This window comes from Hippopotamus amphibius, chromosome X, assembly GCF_030028045.1.
Source record: "Hippopotamus amphibius kiboko isolate mHipAmp2 chromosome X, mHipAmp2.hap2, whole genome shotgun sequence".
Taxonomy (NCBI): Eukaryota; Metazoa; Chordata; class Mammalia; order Artiodactyla; family Hippopotamidae; genus Hippopotamus; species Hippopotamus amphibius.
The window spans coordinates 5,719,080-5,741,399 of NC_080203.1; the positions used below are offsets into that span (position 1 = coordinate 5,719,080).

Here is a 22,320-nt window from a genome sequence, read left to right on the forward strand (position 1 = left end):
AATTTCTGGTACCTGCTCCTCAGTATTTAAGGCTGAGGGAAGTTTTGCACTGACAGTTCACAATTTAAGATTCATTCTTTCTTTTAATAGACACACACTGAACTCTCACGGTGCATGCAAGGTATCCCCCACCCGGCCCTTAAGATTTTAGGCAGTTTCATGGTGTCCAGTGGAGGCCAGGCCCTTCACTTAGGCACCTGGGGTACCAAGACACATGAGACACAGCATCTGTGCTCAATGAATAATTCACTTGTGGTCTAGTCATGGGAGAAGACCTGTAAATAACGGAGGCGATCAAGTGTGCCAGGGGCTTCCCAGTCTGAGACGGGTATGGTGGGGCTGCAAAGGAACAAGCGGCCATCCCAGGATGGGCCAGAGGAGGGAGCCAGGTGGGAAAGTCACGAGTCACAGTCATGGAGGAGGTCTCATTTGAGATAAAGCTTGAAAGACAAAGAGGAACTTGCTTCTGGCTGGCCAGGGATAGATCCTATGAGAAGCAGTGGGGAGGTGGGGGGACACCTGGGTGCCATAAGTAGCGAGGCACAGTTGAGGCAAGGGGAAGGAGGTGACATGAGGCTGGAAAGGTGAGCCAGCGCCAGAACACCAGGGACCTCACACGTGGCACTGAGGAGTTTGCCCACAACCCAGCAGGCCGTGGGCAGGCTCAGAGGGGTTCAGGCTGGAGAGAGGCCGCATCAGTTCTGCTTTCTGTAATGCCCCGTCTGTTACACTGGGGACGCTGGGTTGGAAGGGGATAGGTGACAGGGAGACTGCCATAGCAGTCCCAAGGGAGCTGGCTGGGCCTGAACTAAGGGGGCCTCAAGGGCAATGGGGAGGAGATGACAGATTTGAAATACATCCATTTACAGTCATGGGACTGGGATTAAGCATACAGAGAGAAAAGAAACGATGTGAGGGCTGAGCCCTGGGGCACCCCAACATTAAGAAGTTGGGGAGAGAGGGAGGACCAGAAGGTTGTAGCAACCTAGAAGCCAAGGGAAGAAAGTATTCCCAGAAGACGGGAAGAGTCAACAGTATCAAATGCTCAGGCCACATAAGAGAAGGACTTGGTAGAGGGGCGGTCATTGGTTACCGTGACAAGAGCAGTTGGGGAGGCGGGGGGAGGAAGCCAGGCTGAAGAGGGTTTGAGAGAGACCAGAAGAGAAACAGTGAGAGTGAGTCCAGACTCGTTTTGTGGAGATGTGTTGTAATGGGGAGCAGATATTCAGGGTGACAGCTGGAGGGGGAAGTTCAGTCAAGAGAGCTGGGTTTAGGTGGGATAAATAACAGCACGTTTCTATACCAATGAGAATGATGGACAGGAGGAGAGATGGAGGCAGGAATAGCTGTGGAGCCGTTCACGATAAGGCCCGTGAGCCGGATGACGGGACAGGTGGGCAAGGACAGAAACTGGCTTCGGGTGGGAGCTCACGCATGGAAACCCGAGGGGAGGAACTACAGCAGCGCCCAGCGGGCGGGTGGCTGCAGGCTGGAAACCACTGCCTGAAGGCTGGCTCCACCCTCCAAAGCTGGTGACCTTGGCAGATAGCTCACACTCAGCTTCCCCATCTATCCATGGTAGCAGCTGCCTCGCAGGGTCCCGAGAGGATTAAAACCAGAGGATACACGTAACTCAGCACTACTGTGTGTCCGGGACTGTTGGAAGTCCTAACCCTCAGTACCTCAGAATGCGACTGCATTGGGAGAGAATCACCTCCTTAAAGGCCCTAAGTTAAAATGAGGCTGTTACAGTGAGCCCTAATCCAGTCTGACTCCTGTTCTTATAAGAAGAGGAAATTTGGACAGAGAGAGACACCAGGCATGTGTGTGCACAGAGGAAAGGCCACATGAGGACGCAGCAAGAGGGCAGCTGTCTGCAAGCCAAGGAGAGAGCCATGAGGAGAAACCAACCCTGCCAACACCTGATCTTGGACTTCCAGCCTCCAGAATGATGAGACAACAAGTTTCTGTTGTTTAAGCACCCAGTCTTACGGTACTTTATACACCAATGTTCACAGCAGCATATTCACAATTGCCACCAGGTGCAAACAACCCAAGCGTCTGTCAACAAGTAAATGGGTAAACAAAATGCAATATATCCACACGATGGAATACTAGTCAGCCACGAAAAGGAATTAAATATTGATAGATGCTAAAACATGCATAAACTTTGAAAACATTGTGCCTAGTGAAATAAGCCAGTCACAGACAGACAAATATTCTATGACTCCACTTACATCCAGTACCTAGAGTAGGCAAATTCAGGGAGATGGCATGCAGATTACTGGTTGTCAGGGGCTGGGGGCACAGGGAAATGAGCAGCGACTACTTAAATGTGTACGGGGTTTCCTTTTGGGGGTGATGCAAATGTTTTGGAACTAGATAGAGATGGTGGTTGCACAACACTGTGAATGCACTAAATGCCACTGAACTATGTACTTCAAGATGGTGAATTTTATGTTATATGAATTTTACCTCAATTCTTAAAAAAAAAGAAAAAAAGGCATACCTACATGGAGAAAAAAAAAAAAAGACTGCCCTACCAGGAACATACAATTCAGATCTCACAGAGAGCATAAAGGCCTCTCCTGTGTGTGTGTGTGTGTGTGTGTGTGTGTGTGTGTGTATTTGATGTGATACACACATGCATATGATAGAGCAAAATGAGAAGTGTGCACCTTACCATCTCAACTCACCAGTGCAAACCTATGTCCAAAGCTTATCCACTCCTTTTCTATGAGAGCCTCGAATCCTTTAATGGTGCGGTAATAACTGTCCAACATCAGCATGGCCAGAGCCGTCAGCTGGGCTGTTCGGTCCCAGCCGTCGCTGCAGTGCACCACCACTGAGGTTTTCCCACATTCTATTTTATCAGCAATTCTTACTGCCCCAGCAAGAAGCATCTTCAGAAAAGAAGACACATTAAACCAGGTTACATTTAATTTCTATCACAGCAAAAAGAATTCTGTGGAGAACATTGGAAGTTCAGGTTAATAAACCAAACAAGAATGCAATCAATGTAAGAATCACTAAGAAACATTAGTATCCTGAGGGAAAAAAAGAAAAACTTACACTAAGAAAAAACTACAGTAGTAAATAGGGTCCTTTATCAAAGGGCCACAAAGTACTTTAAAAAACCTGATCTGAGGCCAGCAGTATCTCTTTCTGTTATGTCACAAAAGCCCCCCAATGAATACCACAGTTTGGATGCTGCCTGTGGAAACTATGAAAGCCCAAGTATATGGCAAAGATGCACTCATTTGCAATGCTAAGAAACCACCCAGATAGACAGATAAGCTTTGTGGCCCAGATGCAGAGAAATCTTAAGCAGAAATCATGTAAAGGACAGGCCCTCTCTGTACCCGAATGTACTCCAGCCAGTGCGTCCCGTCCACGTTGGACAGCCACCGCGCCTCATCGATGGCCGGGTACGCGATCTCCTTCAGTTTTCGCAGCGACTCTCTCATCACGTGAATGTTGTGGATCTCCAGGAACACGAGTTCCGCGTTTGGGTACACACTTTCGCTTTCATAGCCCCCACCCTTCGCCTGTGAAAACCAAAGATAAGCATCACTTCATCTGAGTTACCTTTTCTGTTCTTTCTAGTGTTAACCAGATAGAGACCATTAAAAAGCAACAAACTCATGTGTTTCTAATAAGCCCCCTACATCCTTGTTTGAGTTTCTCATGGTTTCTGGAACAAAGTACCACAATCTGAGTGGCTTCAAGCGACAGAAATTTCTTCTCTCTCAGTTCTGGAGGCTTTTAGTCCAAAATCAAGGTGCTGGCAGGGCCGTGCTCCCTCAGAACCCTCTTGGGAAGGGTCCTTCTCTGCCTCTTCCAGCTTGTGGTGGCCTCGGGTATTCCTGGTTTATAGACACATTCATCTCTGCCCCATCTTCACATGGCCGCCTTCTCATGTGTGTATCTCTTCTTAGAAGGACACCAGTCAGACTGGATTAGGACCCACCCCGATTCAATATGACCTCATCTTAACTTGGTTACATTTGCAAAGACCCTATTCCAAATCAGGGTCACAGCCACAGGTGCCAGGAGTGAGGACTTCAGCCCACAGCAGTCTTCCATCACCCATCATCAGTTTTAAAAACAATTAACAACTGGATCTTACACAAGGAGAACTGTGTTTTAAAACATTCTACCACCCATCAGAATAAAAAAGTTGTACTACCGCAAAACTTCTGTATAAAACAATTTGTAAATCTCAAACAGTGAGATTTATTTAAGTAATTTAAGTAAAATAAAATGCAAATGTAACAAAAAAGGGGTATATGGCTCACCCCTTGGTAATCTAACAAAATCTGGTCTATAATTAGCTTATATTTTGCAGAGATCAACATCCAAAACACCTGTTGTGAGACTATAGAGAAACTGAAATCCTAATACATTACTGGTAAAAATTAAAATTGTGCTGTCTCTGTAGAAAAAAGTGTGATGGTTCCTCAAAAAGTTAAACATAGAACTACCACATGACCCAGCAGTTCCAACTCCCACAGAACTAAAAACAGGTATTCACATGAAAACCTGTACACAACAAATCACAGCAGCAATATCCACAACAGCTAACAGGTAGAAGCGACCCAAACGTCCCTCCATGAACGAGTGATAAACAAACTGTGCTGAATGCATACAGTGGAGCCCAGCAACTGGGGGTGGGGCAGGGGCCCAGGACCCCAGCAAGCTCGTGAGCCGCACACACGACTGGCAGGTGAACAACAGAACGTCCTGAGGTATGGATGCGCCTGTACTCCGGGCAGGCACAGGATGACGTGAGGCACTCTCACTTCAACAGAGCACTCTCTAAACACCAACTGTGGACAAAGCAGCCTAGAGCCTGGTCCTGCCTGCGTGGCAGGATGATGTTTTTCATAAACAATGCCCTCAGCACCCACTGAAGACACTGCTGGCCAAGGGGTGAAAGCACAGGCTTTGGTGGCATGTGGGTTTGTCATCCCAGCTCTGCCACCCAAGTAACTACGGGCCCTCACCTTCTCTCTGCGACCCAGCTTTCTCACAAGAAAGACTCCAGAGGCTCACTGTGGGGATTAAATACTAACTAAATAAACCATCTTAAGGAAAGCTAACCTGTGCAAGGCTTGGTGTGCCACGTCCCCCTCCCCCCAACATACTCAGGCATCGTTGTATTATGATCTCCCCCAGCACCTACCATGCAAAGCCCCAAGCTGCACAGGGACCTGGTCCTGCCAAGGGAGCCCGGAGGCCAGGGCAGAGGCCCCACGTCCAACAAGTGCTTCAGCATGGAGGACGCGCATGCTCAGGGCTGGTGTTAACCAGGAGAACGCAAAGCCAGTTTGTTGCCTGGAAACTGATTTCTAAAGCTCCAAACAAGACAATAAGAAAATGGGATCATGAGAGAAGAAGAGCATGAGTGCCTGCTCCATGCCAGGACAGAGAGCGGGCACCTGGAGGTCTGGAGGTAGGAAGAGGGGAAGGAGGGTGAGAAGGGGCCCCACCTATATCCCAGCAGGAACAGGGAGGGGGGCTCAGAAAGTTCTGGAAGACACGAAACTGCTGGCCAGACCTCTCTCTATGGGGGCGAAGCAGGGTTCCAAAGAGAAGCCAGCTTGTTGGGACACTGTTCCCCACTGGCCCCCAAGTCCCCACGAATCAGCTCCTAGCAGCGGCGGCAGGGCCATCCTCAACCCTCAGGGAAAAGAAAGCCTAATGCCCCTTGGGAAGGAGGCAGCTGAAGGACGGACTCAGGGTTCGTGATCTCAGGCCAGCTGCTCAGTGCTTGTCGAAGACCTGCCGCACTCTCCCGTCCTCGGGGACACTGATCCTGGGCAGCGGGGACGATTCCCAGGTGAGAAAATCAAAACCTCAGAGAGGGTGGGCAACTCCTAAAGGCACAAAGTGGCAGGACAGGATTCCCACGCACTCAGACTCCAAAGTCAACACACCTCCCCCCCGTTGCAGACTGTTTGTGTCCCCCCAAATTCCCATGTTGAAACCCGAATCCCCAATGGGATGCTGTTAGAAGGTGCGGCCTCTGGTGAGATTAGGTGATGAAGGTGGAGCCCTCAGGATGGGATTAGTGCCCCTCTAAGAAGAGAGGGCACAGAGCTCGCCCCTTTCTGCTCTGGCAGTGTGAGGACACAGCAAAAACAGGCTGTGTACAAGCCAGGAAGCAGGCTCTCACCACACACTGAATCTGCTGGCGCCTTGATCTTAGACTTCCAGCTTCCGGAGCTTTGAGAAATCAATATTGCTGTTCATAAGCTACCCAGCCTATATAGCTGCCCAAGCTGACTAAGACACCCCTCCCCCTACTTCTCTCCTGGTATCTGGGACCTCTCCCTCCCTCTCTGGGGTCTCCTCCCCACCACCTGGAGCACCTTTTCCTTCACTGAGTTCCCCTCTGACCCTCCACAGACAGCATTTCAGGGGGTCTGGTGCCTGGGCCCTGCTCATATGACCTAGACTTCGGTAACTTCATCCTCTCCCCTCCAAGGCTGCAACCTACACTTGACATGCCACTGGGACCCCATCTCAACCTCCAACTTGCCCTTTTTTTGAGCTCCAGAGCTTTATCCTCCCCATACAGGCTCCTCAACTGCAACAGGTTAAACTGAAATTCCTTCCCTGCATGTTCACTTTCTCAAGAAGAAAGCTGGGTTTAAAAACTCCATAATGGAGTCTGGACTTTTGAATTAACATACAATGCCACTCACCATCAGGTCCCCCATTGAGAGATGACCCTGCCCACCAGCCAGCAGCCCTTTGTTCCAGTCAGGGAGCAGCTATTGCGTGACAGCCCAGTTCTCGGGATCCAGGTGTGCTCAAGGTCCTTTAGTCCCTGCTATCACGGGGCCGAAAGTTGAGGGGCAAGACGCACCTGAATGACGAATCAGCCGTGTGCTGAGGACACAGAGACCTCAGCTTACCTGGAGAGACCGCCCTGGGGAAGTGACATTCCAAGTGCCATCTGAAGGATGGGGCATTGGTTAGCTATGTGGGCAGAGGCTGGGAAATGACACTGGGATGTGCCTAAGGAGCTGAAAGACACCTGTCACAGCTGGGACATGAGCCTGGGAGGTGTGGTGAGGCCGAAAGGAATGAGCCCGAGGCTTGGAGGGCTTCAGACGTCCTGTTCAGGAACCAGATGTCACCGCCTCAAGGCACTAAGGGCTCGCATAGAGCTGGACCTTTAGAATATCACCCTGGCCATGATGTGGAGACAGGATTGAAGGGAACCTCTCCAAAGTACCAGCAAACTGAATCCAGCAGCCTATTAAGGAAATTATACATCATGACCAAGTGGGATTTATCCCAGAAACGTAAGGGAGTTATATGAGTTTCCTAGGGCTGCAGTAACAAAGTACCACAAAGCAGATGGCTTAAAATGACATAGACTGATTCCCTCACAGCCCTGGAGGCTAGAAGTCCAAGATGGAGTGATGGGCAGGGTTAGTTCCTTCCGGAGGCCCTGGTTTCCGGAGGCTGCCGGCAATCCTGGGGGCCACTTGGCACGTAGCTGCATCACTGCAATCTCTGCCTGCACGTCATATGGCCACCTTCCCTCTGTGTGTGTCTCTACACGACCTTCTTATCAGGACACGAATCATTGGATTTAGGGCCTACCCTAATCCAGTCTGACCTCATCTTCACTAATTACATCTGCAAAGACCTTATTTCCAAATAAGGTCACATTCTGAGGTCCCCAGATGATCATGAACTTTGAGGGGAGGCTATCCAGCCCGCTATAGCAGTCGACATACAAAAATCAGCTGATGGGATACAGCGCGTTACCAGAATGAAGGGGGAAGAAACACATGATCATCTCAGCTGATACAGAAAAGCCCTCTGAAAATCCAATACCTTTCATGGTAAAACCATTCAACAAACTAAGAATAGAGAATTTCCTTAACCTGATAAGGACACGTATGAAAAACCAGTCTTTTACCAGTGGGTACATTAGATCTTCAAAAAAAAAAAAAAAAAAAAAAAAGCTAAACATGGTACTTGAGGTTCTTGCCAGGGAATCAGGCAAGAAGAAGAAATAAAATGGGTCCACATTAGAAAGTAAGAAGTAAAAGTCTCTCTATTTGCGGATGACGTGATATATACGGAAGAGCTAATGGGGATTTTGACAGATAACTATCCTTGTCTGGTCCCTAGACACATACACCACTATAGTTAAAATCATCCTAGACATGCAATTTGGTGTCCTGCTCCCATCTCCTCTGCGTAGGATAAAACGTAATGGACTGCCCTTGCTCTATTGAATGTTTAGAGATTGCCTCTGTGAATATAGCTTTTCTCATGTTTTTTTTTTCTCTTTTTATTTCCTGGGGACAGCACTATGGTGGTGACAGGAAGTACGTAGAGACGGAGAAAGACTGACAGGGGTCACTGACCCAGCGGGCGTGGGGAGCTGACTAATTAAGGATGACCCCCCCGCAGTAGGCTGAAACATGCCGCCTCCCCCTCCCCATGAAGATATTCACACCAAGCCCCTAGCAACTTGAATGTGACTTTTTTTGGCAAAAAAGGGGACTTTGCAGATGTGATTAGGTTCTTGAGATGAAGAGAGAATCCTGGGTTACCTTGGGTGGGCCCTAAATGCCATTCCAAGTGTCCTTGGAAGAGAAAGGCGAAGATGCCGAGACACAAGGAGGGAGAGGCCATGTGAAGACAGGGGCAGGGGATGGAGTGCAGCTGCCACATGCACAGAGGAGCCACCAGAAGCCCCAAGAGGCAGGGAATGGATTCTCTCCAGAAGCCTTCAGAGGGAACACAGTGCCACCAGATCCCGGCACTGTGCGAGAGTAAATGGGTGCTGTTTTAAGCCCCCAAGTTTGTGGTCACTGGTTCAGCACCTCAGGAAAGTCAAGTGCTGCCCATGTTTCTCCCCACCCTGGTCCTCTCCCAGCTTCCCCCACTCAGTAGCTGACACCACCACTCACTGCCAGGCCAGACCCCTGAGGGACGGGGAGCGCGAGCCTCTCAGCATCCTATACTGATACACCTGGCACTGTGCATTCTCCTCACCCAATTCCAATCCTTACGCAGCCCTCTACAGGAGACACTGTCACCTCCCCTGTTACAGAAGAGGCACTAAGGGGCAGAGCCAGGAGGAAACCCCACATGTAACTGAACACAAAGCTGAGGGTTCTCACTACCTTGCCTCTTACACTGGTCTGGATACGCTGAGGTTTTGTCACCTGCGAGACAGCCAAGAGGGGATGCCAACCAGACGACAGGATGGAAATCCCATCCGGACCTCAGGAGGGATAGAAACTTGCGTGGCAAACTGAACACACAGGGAGTGTTGAAAGTCAGGACATTGGAGGAGATGGTCCAGGGAGATTAAGCAAAGGAGAAAAGAGGACCCCAGTCTGGGTTCCAGGTGCACTGCCATCTGCCAGCTGGGAAGAGGGAGAGGAAGCAGTGAAGGAGGCTGAGCCCGCCAGGCTGCAGAGAGTGGTCCAGGGCAGAGATGTCATGAGAGCCAAGAGAATGGGGCTCTCCACTCTGGGTTAGTAGCAAAGATGGCAAACTTGACCCAAATGCTTTCTCAGGGACAGGCACCCACGCAATCTTCACATCCACTCCAGAAAGGAGGTGTGCTGTCATTCCCAGCTCATATGAGGTGATCATGGTCTAGAGAGATGCAGTAACTGCCCATGGTCATGTACAAATGACCACGCTGCCTCTACACTCCTGCAGAGCATGCTGGATGCCCCCCATCCCAAGCCCCGCAATGGGGGCCACTTGGCAGTTTCTGCGCCTGGCTCACGGCAGGCACGTGCCTCAATGGCCAAGGGTGCACCTCACAGCTTGTTTGCTCTTTGAAATAGGAGGGAAGGGCTCCTCCCGAGAGTGAGACGGGGAGGCAGGAGGTCAGCTTTTTGGAGATTGTGGTCAACGATGGAGTGACTAGTCACTGAGGAACGAAGGGGCACAAGCTGCCAAGAGAAACAAAGACCCACAAGCACACAGTGGGGGCGCCTTCAGACACCCTCCTTCTTGCCATGCTCGTGACTGACATGCTCTGGCACAGTGTGGATGGGTCCCGTGCTGTCTAGAATGCCCTGCCCATCTCTTCCCACTGATCATTCAAAGCCAGCTCAAATGCCGCCTCCTCCGTGAAGCCTTGCCCAGAGGCACAAGCTCCCCCAGAACACTGAGCTGACACCTCCTACATGTGCCTTGTCTGTCCTGGTGTTTCCCCCGCACCTTGTACCTAGTATGTGCTCATTACATGTTTGTTACCCGAGCGTCATTTTACAGGGAGGCATGAGATGATGGTAAGGGCTGCCCCCACCATCCTGATACCTGAAACTCCTTGTGCAGGGGTCAGGACTCTGAGTGCCAGAGGCCTGCCGGCAGGACCACACTGTCAGCAAGTCATTTGCGGGAAATAGAAATGACGCCATTCAGAGCCTTTCGCATTGGAAAGCGGGTACTAGAGGCTTGACCGCACAGCCTGGGCTCCTCCTGCTGGTGGGGATCAGACAGGAGCTGGGTGCAGGTGGCAGCTTGTGTATCTGCCTTGTTTCACATAGCTGACTCTGTTCTAACAGAGCGTCAGGCAGACATGACTTAATTAAATCCCTTCACAGGTTAAAGCGACTTCCAAGGGCCTCACAATCCTTTCATTAAAATACTTACTACATTCTCTAGGTGATCAGTCTCTTTCTGGGTCTTTACTTAATTAGTTCAGCAGACAGGATTGTGGAGGGGCAATGAGAAGACAAGATTTCCAAGGGCTAGAGACTCAGGAGGCCCAGCTGTGGGCTACTCCACAAGAGTCCACTTTCACTGGGCTGGCTGAACGGCATGATGATTTACAAACAGCAGAGAAGAAATACTTCTGCAGCGGTATCGTGATAACGTACCTTGTTGGTGTCGGCGACGCTGTTTTGCCGGGCATCAAAGATGATGAGTTTGTGAGCCTGTGCGTTAGCATCCATTATCATTTGCAAGTACTTCTCATCTTCCTTGCAGCGTTTATCATTGGGACCCACAAGTGGCTGGCTGCAACGGGTAATCGTTGCCTGACTTTCTGGATGAATCCATGACAACACCTAGTGTTTGAAAGCAACAAACATTAGTATGGTCCTAAAACAATATGTGCTCTAATGACCAGATAGTAAGAACAAGGTCTCTTCTCAAGCACAGCTGCTTCTGCATATCCTCCTCAAAGTGGAGGAGTCGGCTTGAAGACACCGTGATAGTGGCCATGGGACTCAATGCTTGGGTCAGGCTGAAAGAAGTCTGACTAAATGGGCTCTAAAAATCCCCTTCCACCTTTAAAATTCTATGATTCTAAGAAAAACAGAAACTAACTCAAACTATGACTAACATCAAGCCCCATTTCTATTTGATTGACTAGTTTTATTTTGTCTCCTAATTTAAAAACACCTTCGGACCTCAACAATGGCATACGTAGCCATATGAAGACAAAGAAACTATACAGTCTCTTCTAAAATCTAAAGCTATGCGCCTAAACCTCCCATTTTCCTCCAGCGACCAAGAGAGTCAGGGTTATACCAGACTGCAAACTCGGGGCTCAAAAACATTCACTCCCCCTTTGACTGCGGTGATGGAATCCCGATGCACACATATACCCAAGGTCATCATACTGTGTCCATTAAACAGTGCAGTGTTGTTTTCTTGTTTTTGGTTTTTTTTTTGTACATCAACAAAGCTGTTTAAAAAACTTCACCCCCTGCTGGCCAGTGTTTATTTTTGTAATGGTGCCCCTCCCCGTGTAGGTATAGCCTTCCACTCAGTATTTAAGAAAGAATGTATTTTCTCAAGGATGATTCAGGGAAACCAGTGATAGAAGCTGTCAGTTCAATAGCTTGCTAACTTCTCTGTTAGTCTCTGCAACATTTTGAGAGCATGACTGAAGTCACCCTGGTACTTAGTAACGTGAGGTCATAGAAGGTGGGGTCATAGCAAACAAAATGCTTATATAATTAGATAGTGCTTGAGAATCAAAGATATGTTCAGGTTTATAGACTTATTTTCCGACTTTCCATTTTCTTCACTAAATGTTTTCTGTCTTGCTTTTTTCCATATTAGATCGAATACAGTATATGTTTATATCTAAATGACAATGCTTGTTACTTACCGGAATTCTGCCTTTTGCTCGAAACGCTGCCACTTTTGAAAGCTCATCATCTTTTACGCTAGTTGGCACAACAATGATGGCGGGGTAGGTGTCACAGAGCTCATAATCAGTGTTTACTTTGGATATTTTCCAACTCTCATTTGGCAAGCCCTGCAGGGTGTCAAAGGAAAGTCAAGGGGTGGGGAAGAGCATACTTTTACACTTTCAAGAAGTACTAAGCGTAAACCACATCCAGTTCTTCTTTTCTTTTTTTTTTAAATTAATTAATTAATTTTTTTGGCCATGGCATGTGGGATCTTAGTTCCCGGATCAGGGATTGAACCCATGCCCCCTGAAGTGGAAGAGTGGAGTCCTACCCACTTGACCACCAGGGAAGTCCCCATTTCTTATTTTCTACTAAAATTCATTTGTAATTCATTGTTCACTGCTAGTTAAAAGTTTAAATATACATTTACTTAATATAACCCATTTCCTACCTAACTCATTTAAAAAAAATCTAATGAAGCGTAATTTCCAAACACACTAAAACATGAAAATTATATACTTGAATCCCAGTGCTATGTGTATTTCTTTTCATGTTTTCTGTAACGACTGAGCATACTGTTGCTCTTAAAAACACCCATGGAAGTCCTTTAGTGAAACAGAAACTTCTTTAAAATTTCTAAAATAAGTAATACAAAATCACCATACCAAATATAAGGTGAAGGCAAAGAGTAAATGTCATGAAAATAAGGTCTTATTGGAATATCTTCAAACAAACAATGCACAAAAGAGCTTCTAGGTATAGGAACACCCCACTAGACTGATGTAGCCATGCCATATACTTAAAATCTAATTGAAGTCATTGGTTTCGATCCTTACTCATCAATGTGCTACCAGAATATCTAATAAAAACCATCTGGCTGGTTTGCTTTGTAAATCCCCGTCCTGTACTCTATGTGCGCTCTGGAAAAAGAACAAACAGTGCCACAGCCAAAGGTTTGGTTCAGGGAGAACAGACAGCCAGAGCTGAAGAACCTAGGAGCTAGGTGAGTTACACCCATGGACAACTTGCTTCAAAGGTTTCTTCTCTGCTACATTTCTACCCTTTTAGGAAAAAGATGCTCAACCTATTAGGAGGCTGAGTCAAAAATTACCCACACTCTGCCTGGAGAATTTATTAATTAACTTTTAGAAAAGACAAATACATTGTTTTTTGACATAATCTCCTTGCTTTTCAATACACTTTGTCCACCTGTCAACAAGCTTTCATATCCCCTCGTTAAAAAATGTTTTAGGCTGTGCTGCGAGCCAGGAATGCACTGCTGTTCTTCACCTCTTCATCAGAAGTGAATCTTCATCCTTCTAGGGCTGCTTTCGGGGACCAAACAGGTGAAAGTCCAATGGAGCAAGATCAGGACAGGACTATAGGGAGGATGCTTTAACACCTCAAAACGAAGTTTTTGCAGAGTGTTGACAGTGTGGGCAGAAGTGTGCGGACATGCACACCCTCAGACCACAAAAAACAAATCCCTGCACACTGCTCTTCTTTCATGCAGATCACAAGTGCGGCATCCAATTTTGCTCACACCACAGTTACAAATGAACTGATGTAACTTGTTCACACCTGCACAGCAGTGACTGGGGAGATAGCAGCCTTGAACAGAAAGCGCTGGTAAGACAGTGCGACCAGCAGAAGTTTTAATGTAACCGGAGTGTAGATAATTTTTGACTTACCCTCATATTTTCCAATTGATAAGCAACACACTTTACCTGTCTTTTATATTCAGATACTGGATCATAAACTTTCCATCCATTCACTGGAAATTTTTCTTTATAGTTGAATGCAAAGAGTGTCTGGATACAAAACCACAAAATACATATGTCAGCATTTCTTTGCTATGTCATATGACCACTATTAAAGCTTTTCATTCAGTTACGAGCTGAATGTATTAAGATTCCTACTTTAATCTGTAAATTCTGAAGCAACAAATTGACAGTTTTCTTCATCTTACTACAGAACTGACAAATTTTAAATATTCTAATATTAGTTACCAACAGAGAGAAAAGAGATAAAGGAAACCTCTGGAAGAAAGAATAATTAAACATGAAATTTTTAGACCTCCATGAAGGCACTTAGACTCACACAAAAAAAGGTTTATTTTGGTGTCCTTACCTGCCCACTGGAAAGAGGAAATGCATGTTTGTTGAGGTTTTCAAATATCCCTAGTTTACTCTGTTCTTCCTGTTTATAAGCAAGTCGCAAGTTCCTCATATCCTGTTAAACAATTAGCAAAACTCATTTATTCAACATGTATTGAGTACCTATGAGGTAGACACCACGCTATGAAGAGACAAAATATTTTTATTCATTTCTCGTGAAATAGAGTCGGCCCTCCGTATCTACAGGCTCCACATCCATAGATTCAACCAAGCACAGATCAAAAACACTGGGGGGGACGTTCCAGAATGTTCCAAAACACAAAACTTGAATTCGCAGAGTGTCGGCAACTATTTACATAGCATTGACATTATATTAGGTATTATAAATAATCTAGAGATGACTGAAAGTACACAAGAGGATGTGCGTAGGTTGTATACAAACACTATGCCATTTTATATAAGGAGACTTAAGCGTCCCAGATTTTGGCATTTGCTGGGGGGCGGGGGGGGGCGGTGTCCTATAACCAATCCCCAGTGGATGGCGAGGGACAACTGTATTCTATCTTACTCCAACTAACAAAAGGCAATTCACAAAGCACCTCCAACAAGATAAACTGGAACAAAGGGGACATGCTGGGGAAAAAACTCATCAGATGAAACCAAGAATGCGGTTAGTACATAAAAGACATGCCATCAGGTGCTGTGCACTTCCTTGGTAAAAGTGCGCCACAGAATCAGTCGTGGGCTTTAAGCTGCTAAAAGAATCAATCACAGAATTCACACCATCCATCAAATAGAGATGCGACAGAGGTTTCTCCTCCGGACTAAGAGCAAGGACTCTGTGTCACGTATGGCCCTCAGTGAATTCCTTACAGAAATTATAACGCTGTTTCTCAAGATCAATTTCTGAAAGCACCCTGCCGTGCAAGCTGCCAGCCCAAAGTCCAAGTGGAAGTTGGCGGGAGCAGTGCCAATGAGGCAGCTCTGATGGTGCAATTTCTTCCTGGGGCCACTTTGAGCACTGCCCCCTGACCTTTCTAAACCTATGCCATTAGCTAAACACAAAAATCTCATTCTTCTTTAACCTTACATGAAATTTGAAAATAAATATGACCACAAACAAATTCAAGCAAGAGCAACTGAGGAAGTTATTGCTGTGATATTATTTGTAACAGCAGAAGAATGGAAATACTAACTTAAATGTCCATCAATAAACAGGGGCTGGCTAAACGCACTACAGTACCACTAATGGCATACCACAGAGCTGTCACAAACAAGAAGCAGCTGACTATGTACTGCTATCAAGGAGCCCCAACTTACATGGTTAAGGGGAAAAAGAAAGGGACACAACAGTGTATATAACATACAACCATTCACATTTTCAAATGCATGCTTGTGTGCCTCGGCCATCTGTGGAAACTGTAACAGTGGGTGCCTGCAGGGAGTGGATCAGGGTGGCTGGGTGTTGGGTGGAGGGAAACTTACTTTTCGCTACACCCAGTTTTTGTACTTTTGGAATTGCATATCACCTGTTTAAGCACAGCCCTGGTCATTCCAGGCTGGAAAACATTTTAAAGCAGCTATTAGCAAAAGCTCGCCCCAGCCACAAAAATTATCATAGTAAAACAGCCACAGGACACCTGCCTAAGCGACGTAAGTTCCCGCTGTGCCCTCCCTCCAAGCTACTCTGGCTACACACATGCCCCTCAGTCACTGACTGAGCTGACTTGCTATTTAGGATTGCTCAAAGGGAAAGGCGATACAAGCAAAGGAAAGAGCATGTGTGAAGCCCCAGAAGTTTGTGTGCGGCGGGGGTTGGTGGGGTATGAGGTGAGCGCGAGCAACTACAGGAAGCGGGATGGCAAGGACGAGGGGAGGCTGGCTGGAGAAGGAGCTGCCAAGGAAAGAAAGTCCGGCTCCCATCACGGGGTGTCCGTAAGTCTTCCCTCCAGCCCAAGGGGAATGGGCAGCTCCTGCAGAGTTCTGAGTAGGGAGATGACCTGTGCCAGAATTGCAGAATCGATCAACTCCACCCACCCCACCCCCCTCTGCTTTAAGTTCTGCAATGGCTTCGCACTGCTCTGCACGTGGCACCCTGGACTGAGAATCAGGACAGCAGCGATTGGTCCGAGGGGAGGATGGCCGTGTGGTGCCCAAGGGGAGCCCAGTAAGTCGGCAGCTTCCTGACCTGGCACAGTAAAGGATTATTTGGAAAAGTGGATTCAACTGCAGTCTACGGCCAACCAGAGGGAGCTCTCCTCAAAGATTCAATCGAAGCAAACAGACTGGCAGGAATCTAATCCAAACCCCAAGTTGGGAAGGGACCTTGATGATGCTGTAGGCAGGATCTCTTGCCTGGTATTTTAGGTGGGGTTGTTAATAGACTGTACTCCATGAGGCAAAGTCACTGGGAATAAGACATCAGTTAATGCGTTTCTTAAATGACTAGTCCTCATTAAAGCTGTCACACAAATTTTACTTAACCCGTTGGAGGAAGGGGCCAAAACCAAAAATAAGCATGGCTCAGGTGCAAATTCCAACACAGCCAAGAAACTTAACTGTGTTTTTAATCACAGAATTTATGAATATTGTCATCCCTTTAGCAAGTCTTTGACTGAAGACTGGTCTTATAACGACAAACTAGAAAAAATACCGATCTCTGCTTTCCACTTGATTTCTCTGAAATGTAACAAGTAATGTCACCACCTAGGTTACAGGTCCATGTGAATTAGAACACTTCAATAGAAAAGAACCAGTTTACTTCAATGGCTTATATAATGGTCTGAATTGGTTGAAGAGGTCTGTGTCCTGAAAACATCTGAGTTACTAACGTCCAAATTACTCTTACTGTCCAAAGGCCGTGAAGAAGTTCTGAGCTGGCCGCCCCCTCTCAGTTTCTCTCATGTCTGGACCATACCTTACACACGATCTCTATGCCACAAGAGTTGTCTCCATGGGTCTGCGCTCCAATCTTCTCAACTCTGCTGATCACTCCCAGGGGGACGTCGAGGACGAAATGCGGGTCCTGGGTTCACAAATTAACGTGAATGCAAATGTGTCAGTGAACAGAGTTTCCTATTTTAAGTCTTCGCTGGCTTAAAACACGTTTCCTTATTTCGCGTTGCCTCTTGGTCCTGGCTAAGACATCGGCATCTGAGTTATAAACCGCTTTGTGAAGCAGATGTCAAGCCTACAATTAAACTCCACCCCCCCCACCCCCGCCCCAGTGAAAGTGTTACTTTAACAGCCTTTTTTTGTTTGTTTTTCAAGATACAAAATCTGCTTGCAAATGTGCACATCTTAAAATTGACCCTCTCTCAGGGTGATGGTATTTCAGGATACTTTTTACTGTCTTCTCTATTGTTTACTTTCTCCTGCAATGTTTTAAAAATAAAACACACTTTTAAATACTCACTCTCTCCACATTTTTGAAGTACATCTTAAAGTCCGTCACTGTCAGGGTGCCACTCACTGCTCCCACAAATGGGCAGATGTACATGACATCTTTCACTGGAAGAGAAAACCCAAAATAGCAGCCACTGCCATCGACTCGTGTTTCAATAAATCTTAACATGAGTGTCCAAATATATAAGTTTGTGGTTCCAGTTTTCTAGGAATTAAAATTTTTTCATTACTTTAAATAAAGGCATAGGTGGATAGCCTTCTAATAAGAGTCCATTTTTTAAAACAAAACTCTGATTTGCTACTTAATGAGGTTTTAAATAAAGGGCCTCATAATAGGTTATATTTTGTCATTTTTTTTCCAAGTGGTTCACATTTTCCCTGAGTGATAAATTAATCACATTCAAAAACACATTAATTAAACTCTGAAGACCCTGGGCTACCATTTCATAAATCACTGCTAATGAAAACTAACTAAAGCTAAACACCGTCCCCTGATGCACCTCCAAAGAAACTGCTTTACAGATGATAAAAACCAAAACCACGTCAATGGAGAGGGAAAGACAAAGAAGCTTCAAATTCTGTATCACCTTCCATATCAATTTTATTTTCTTAATGTTAATATCAATATCGACATCTTTCATATCAACAATATATACGACTCCTGTGAATGTTAAGAAGCTCATACCCATCACAAAGATACCACATCTTCGCAATCTTCCCAAAGTACCATTGCATTGCAATGGCAGAAACAGACACAGCTACAGAGGAGTCCGAGGGGATAAATAATGGTACTAAAGATGTCATTTAGCCAAATTCTCAAAGCACTTGCATTAAACTTTTCTATAACTCATTATGTACCGAGCAGCTCCTATTGTTGGGATTCTAGATATAAATGACAAGGTTCCTGCCCACCAGGTAACCTGTGAGAGATACTACACAGAAAATTACCATATAGCCTGATAAATGCTATCAGAACCAGGTGGACTCGATGTGATAAGAGCTCAGAAAAGGAATGACATAACTCAGCAGGGAAGCAGGGGGAGGGGGAATGGAGAAGAGGTCAGTGAGTTGCCAGAGGTTAGTGTGGCTGGGTCAAAGGGTACACAAGGATGATGGGACATGATGCCAGAGAAGACCTGTTCATGAGTGTTCAGAGCAGTTTTATTTGTAAATGCCAAACAGTAGAAACAACCCGTGTCCATCAATGGAGGAACAGAGATGCGCACTGGGTCGCACCCACACAATGGAGCACTGCTCCCAATAGAGATGAATATCGCAACAGTTCTGCAGAATGGGATAAGCAGACAGAAGAACATACTCAATGATTCCATTTCCATAACACTCTACAAAATCTCAACTAGCCTACAGTGCCAGGGAAGGGGGAGAAGGCGTGGGAGAGAAGGGGTGATGGATATGTTCATTATCTTGACTGTGCTGATGCTTTCCCATGTGTATACATGTGTCAAACCTCCTCACATTCACTTTAAACCAGTGTAGTCTGCTGTCCGGAGAAGGAGAGGCATGACACAATCAGCTCGGCATTTTAGTCAGATCGTTCCAAAGCAGCACGGACACAGGGCTAGAAATGCTCCCAGAGGAGGAAAGTCCAGAGGGGCCAGAGGAGCACCAGGAGTGAATGAAGTTCCAGAAGCCAAAGAGAGAAAGAGTTTCAAAATTCAGGTCGGGATGAACAGAGTCCAGAGCCACAGGCTAGGCTATCCAGTGGGAGCAGTTGTTTGCAGGTCCTGGCAGGAGAGCCCAGCTACTCAAACACAAGATGACTGCGCTCTGAGACCAGGCACGTGCCTTTGGGAGGCAGCCACGAAGGAAGAAGGCGACAAGCGGCCTCGCAAACCAGGCCGCCCGACCCAACCCCGGCCATCGTGAGGTGAAGAGGCCCCAGCGGGCGGCCCGCCCATGCGGCCCTGGCTCAGTGGATTGCCTGCTGCAGCGCTGGGCGGCCCACCTCAGGCCATCGCTCTCATACTCCAGGGCGGCAACACATGTCCTTTTCCTGCACTAAAACTGTACTTTCTGAACTCTTAGAAGCCACTAAAATTTCTTTGCCAAGTTCTCAAAACTGTCATTAAAAATATGATCTGGATCGTCTGTCAATACATTTTCCTTATAGTGAAAGCTTCCAACAAAGCACCGACCTGATGTGACCGTAAGAGTCTCATCAGCCTTCAGCTTATCGAGAAAAGTTGGGCCCCTCTTCTGTTGGCACTGCCACCTAAGACTCGCTCAGAGCTTAAAGGGATCCTCTACAGCTTCTTATCTCTTCAGGTCGTGATGACACTCATGAGAATGACTAGCTCCCGTCCCTGTGTCCCCTCCTTAAATTGGTCTGGCTGATCTGCAGCACGGACCTCACCTGTGCTTGCGAGTAAAGCGCCAGTTCATTTCACAGATCTCTGTAAGCAAAGTGCACGTGTTAAACCTACCAATGGCCTTGATTGATTCTCCTGGGAAAAGCGGCGCTTCTTCCATCTGTGCCAGCTTATTTCCATCCCTTAGAGCCTGGCAAGAGACCAAACAGGAGTAAATCTCACTTTCCATCTGTAGACCTGGGAAGAACAGTTGTGTTCTGTGCTCTTGCTACGAGGCTACAGAAGCGTGCAAAATGTATGCCCCCCTCCCCTTACAAGACAATTTCAAAGCTCAGCATCACAGGACACCATGCTGCATAGTCTAGCAAATTGTTACACATACTGAAAGTTCACAGTTAGAAAGCATTAATACAGAAATGGCTTGACGTGACAGATAGATACTGTAATCACTACACAGACAGCTATTACAAGGTGCCTCCAAAATTTGGAAATAAGGTCAAAAAAGGTTACCTTCTGAGCATGAAACTAATACAAATAAAATCAACATTAGATGCAGATGCTTAGCTCGCTGTAGAAATGGCCCAGCTATGAGATTGCGTGGGAAACCCCAAAGTCTAGTTGAAGAAATCAGGGAGGGGTCTCTTACTAAGGAAAGCCCCAGGCTTCTATACTGCAGCCCAGCTACCTGTGTCTGCACAAAGTGTTCCAAGTGGGGCAGGCGAGTGGGTATGTCAGCCTGTATCCCATCCAGGCCATGAGAATGCGCCCTCATCTGGCAGACAAGAATATTTCACCCACTCTTGTGGAGCAGGGTGTGTCCATCAGGTCTCCCAAGTCAGTTCACTCTGTGCTCACGCTCACCAAGCAAATTGCTACTGAGGTATCAGGGTTCCTGCCACAATGCGACTAGGAAAAGGATGTCTTGGATGGCTGGGAAGATACATGCCCACATTTCTAAATGTCCAGATTGGCACTGTGGTCCAGTAGCCTGTCTCTTGCAAGCTTGGTTGGATAGCACCAGATAACTTGGGAGAGCTGAGAAAATGGTGTTCTCAAACTACAAAGCTGGGGACCAGAGCCTGAACTCGGTACCTATTCCAAGGTACTGCCTCCCTGTGAGATGCTGCTAAGGAAACTGGTCACTCTCTCCTGGGCATCTCTGACATAATGTCACAAATAAGAATAAGGTGTTCCAAACCCCAGCAATTCCCAAGCTGTGTTTCATAGAGCATTAAATTCCCAAGAGATGTGAATAAGACTTTTTTTGGAAAAGTTTGGGAAATGATGAGTTAAAGGAAACAAGTATAGCTGGGGGTTTTTTTTGGGGGGGAGAAGGTTTGTTTTGTTTTGTTTTTTTTTAGTGAGACAAGTCTTTAGCATGTTAATGCATGCCAAATCAGCCAGAGGGCGCTGGAGTATGCTGCATTTCCCCTACCTAGTCCATCAGGGGCTGCTTTCTCCAAAAAATACCTGTTAACATGAGGAGGCCACTAGTGTTCAGCAAAAAACAAGTTAGACAATACTAAGTTTTCAGCATAATGTTGTGAAGCAAAATATTAAAAGTTGATATCTTATAATTCTAATCAAAATTATTGAAAATTCAAAATAATTATTTTTCAGTTATAAGAATATTTCAATATTTTATAAACGGACTTAAAGGTGCATTTAAAAACACTATATATAGTAGGTTCAATTTTATACAATAAAGAAGGGAAAATGTCAAAATATAAAGAGCAGATTCAATGCTAAATGTTGGTCAAGGTATGTCTGTTTGGGGAAGGCACAAAATGACATGGTCCATCCTGCTCCTCAAGATACACGGTTAAAAGCATACGGATTAGTGTGCATCATTACCTCTAAGCAATTTTATTCAGTTTAACTTTTTAGTCCAGATTGGTTTTTAAGACACTTCTCAATCAACATTTTAGGGACGTAGAGAACTGTTAAAGGGGACACAGAGAAGTGTTTGTGGATGCATTGATACTCAGACCTGATCTAGAAATACATCTTTGACACAATAAAGCATAAATCAATATTTATACTTTTAAATGTCCAATTTTAGAAACACTAAAAAAATCACCAATCTTAATAGAAGCCTTATTTTGAAAATCTGCTTTCTTTAACTTATTGCCTGAACTAGTGACTATTTATAATATAGTTACAAGGTGAGAAAGCTATTTTAATCAATATTCAAGTTTGAAATAACTTCCAATATTACACTGTTAAAGCTTATTTTAATGGGTAAATATTATCATATAGACTTACATTCCTTAAATGATATTTAGAAATAAATGGGAATAGGTTATCTTGAAATATATTCAC

At 46.0% G+C, this 22,320-nt stretch overlaps 1 protein-coding gene across 4 annotated transcripts in view; it reads right to left on the bottom strand.

The window, feature by feature from the left end:
- MTMR1 (myotubularin related protein 1) overlaps positions 1-22,320 on the bottom strand; it is a 60,429-nt gene that overhangs the window by 17,826 nt on the left and 20,283 nt on the right. For all 4 annotated transcript variants that reach the window (XM_057717498.1, XM_057717497.1, XM_057717499.1 and 1 more), the window contains 9 exons: positions 20,113-20,188; positions 17,679-17,773; positions 17,181-17,288; positions 14,277-14,378; positions 13,874-13,957; positions 12,122-12,271; positions 10,881-11,069; positions 3,363-3,548; positions 2,697-2,903 (listed from right to left, as the gene is read on the bottom strand). In XM_057717498.1, coding sequence (XP_057573481.1) covers positions 2,697-2,903; positions 3,363-3,548; positions 10,881-11,069; positions 12,122-12,271; positions 13,874-13,957; positions 14,277-14,378; positions 17,181-17,288; positions 17,679-17,773; positions 20,113-20,188 — 1,197 coding nt within the window. The remainder of the gene's footprint in view (positions 1-2,696; positions 2,904-3,362; positions 3,549-10,880; positions 11,070-12,121; positions 12,272-13,873; positions 13,958-14,276; positions 14,379-17,180; positions 17,289-17,678; positions 17,774-20,112; positions 20,189-22,320) is intronic.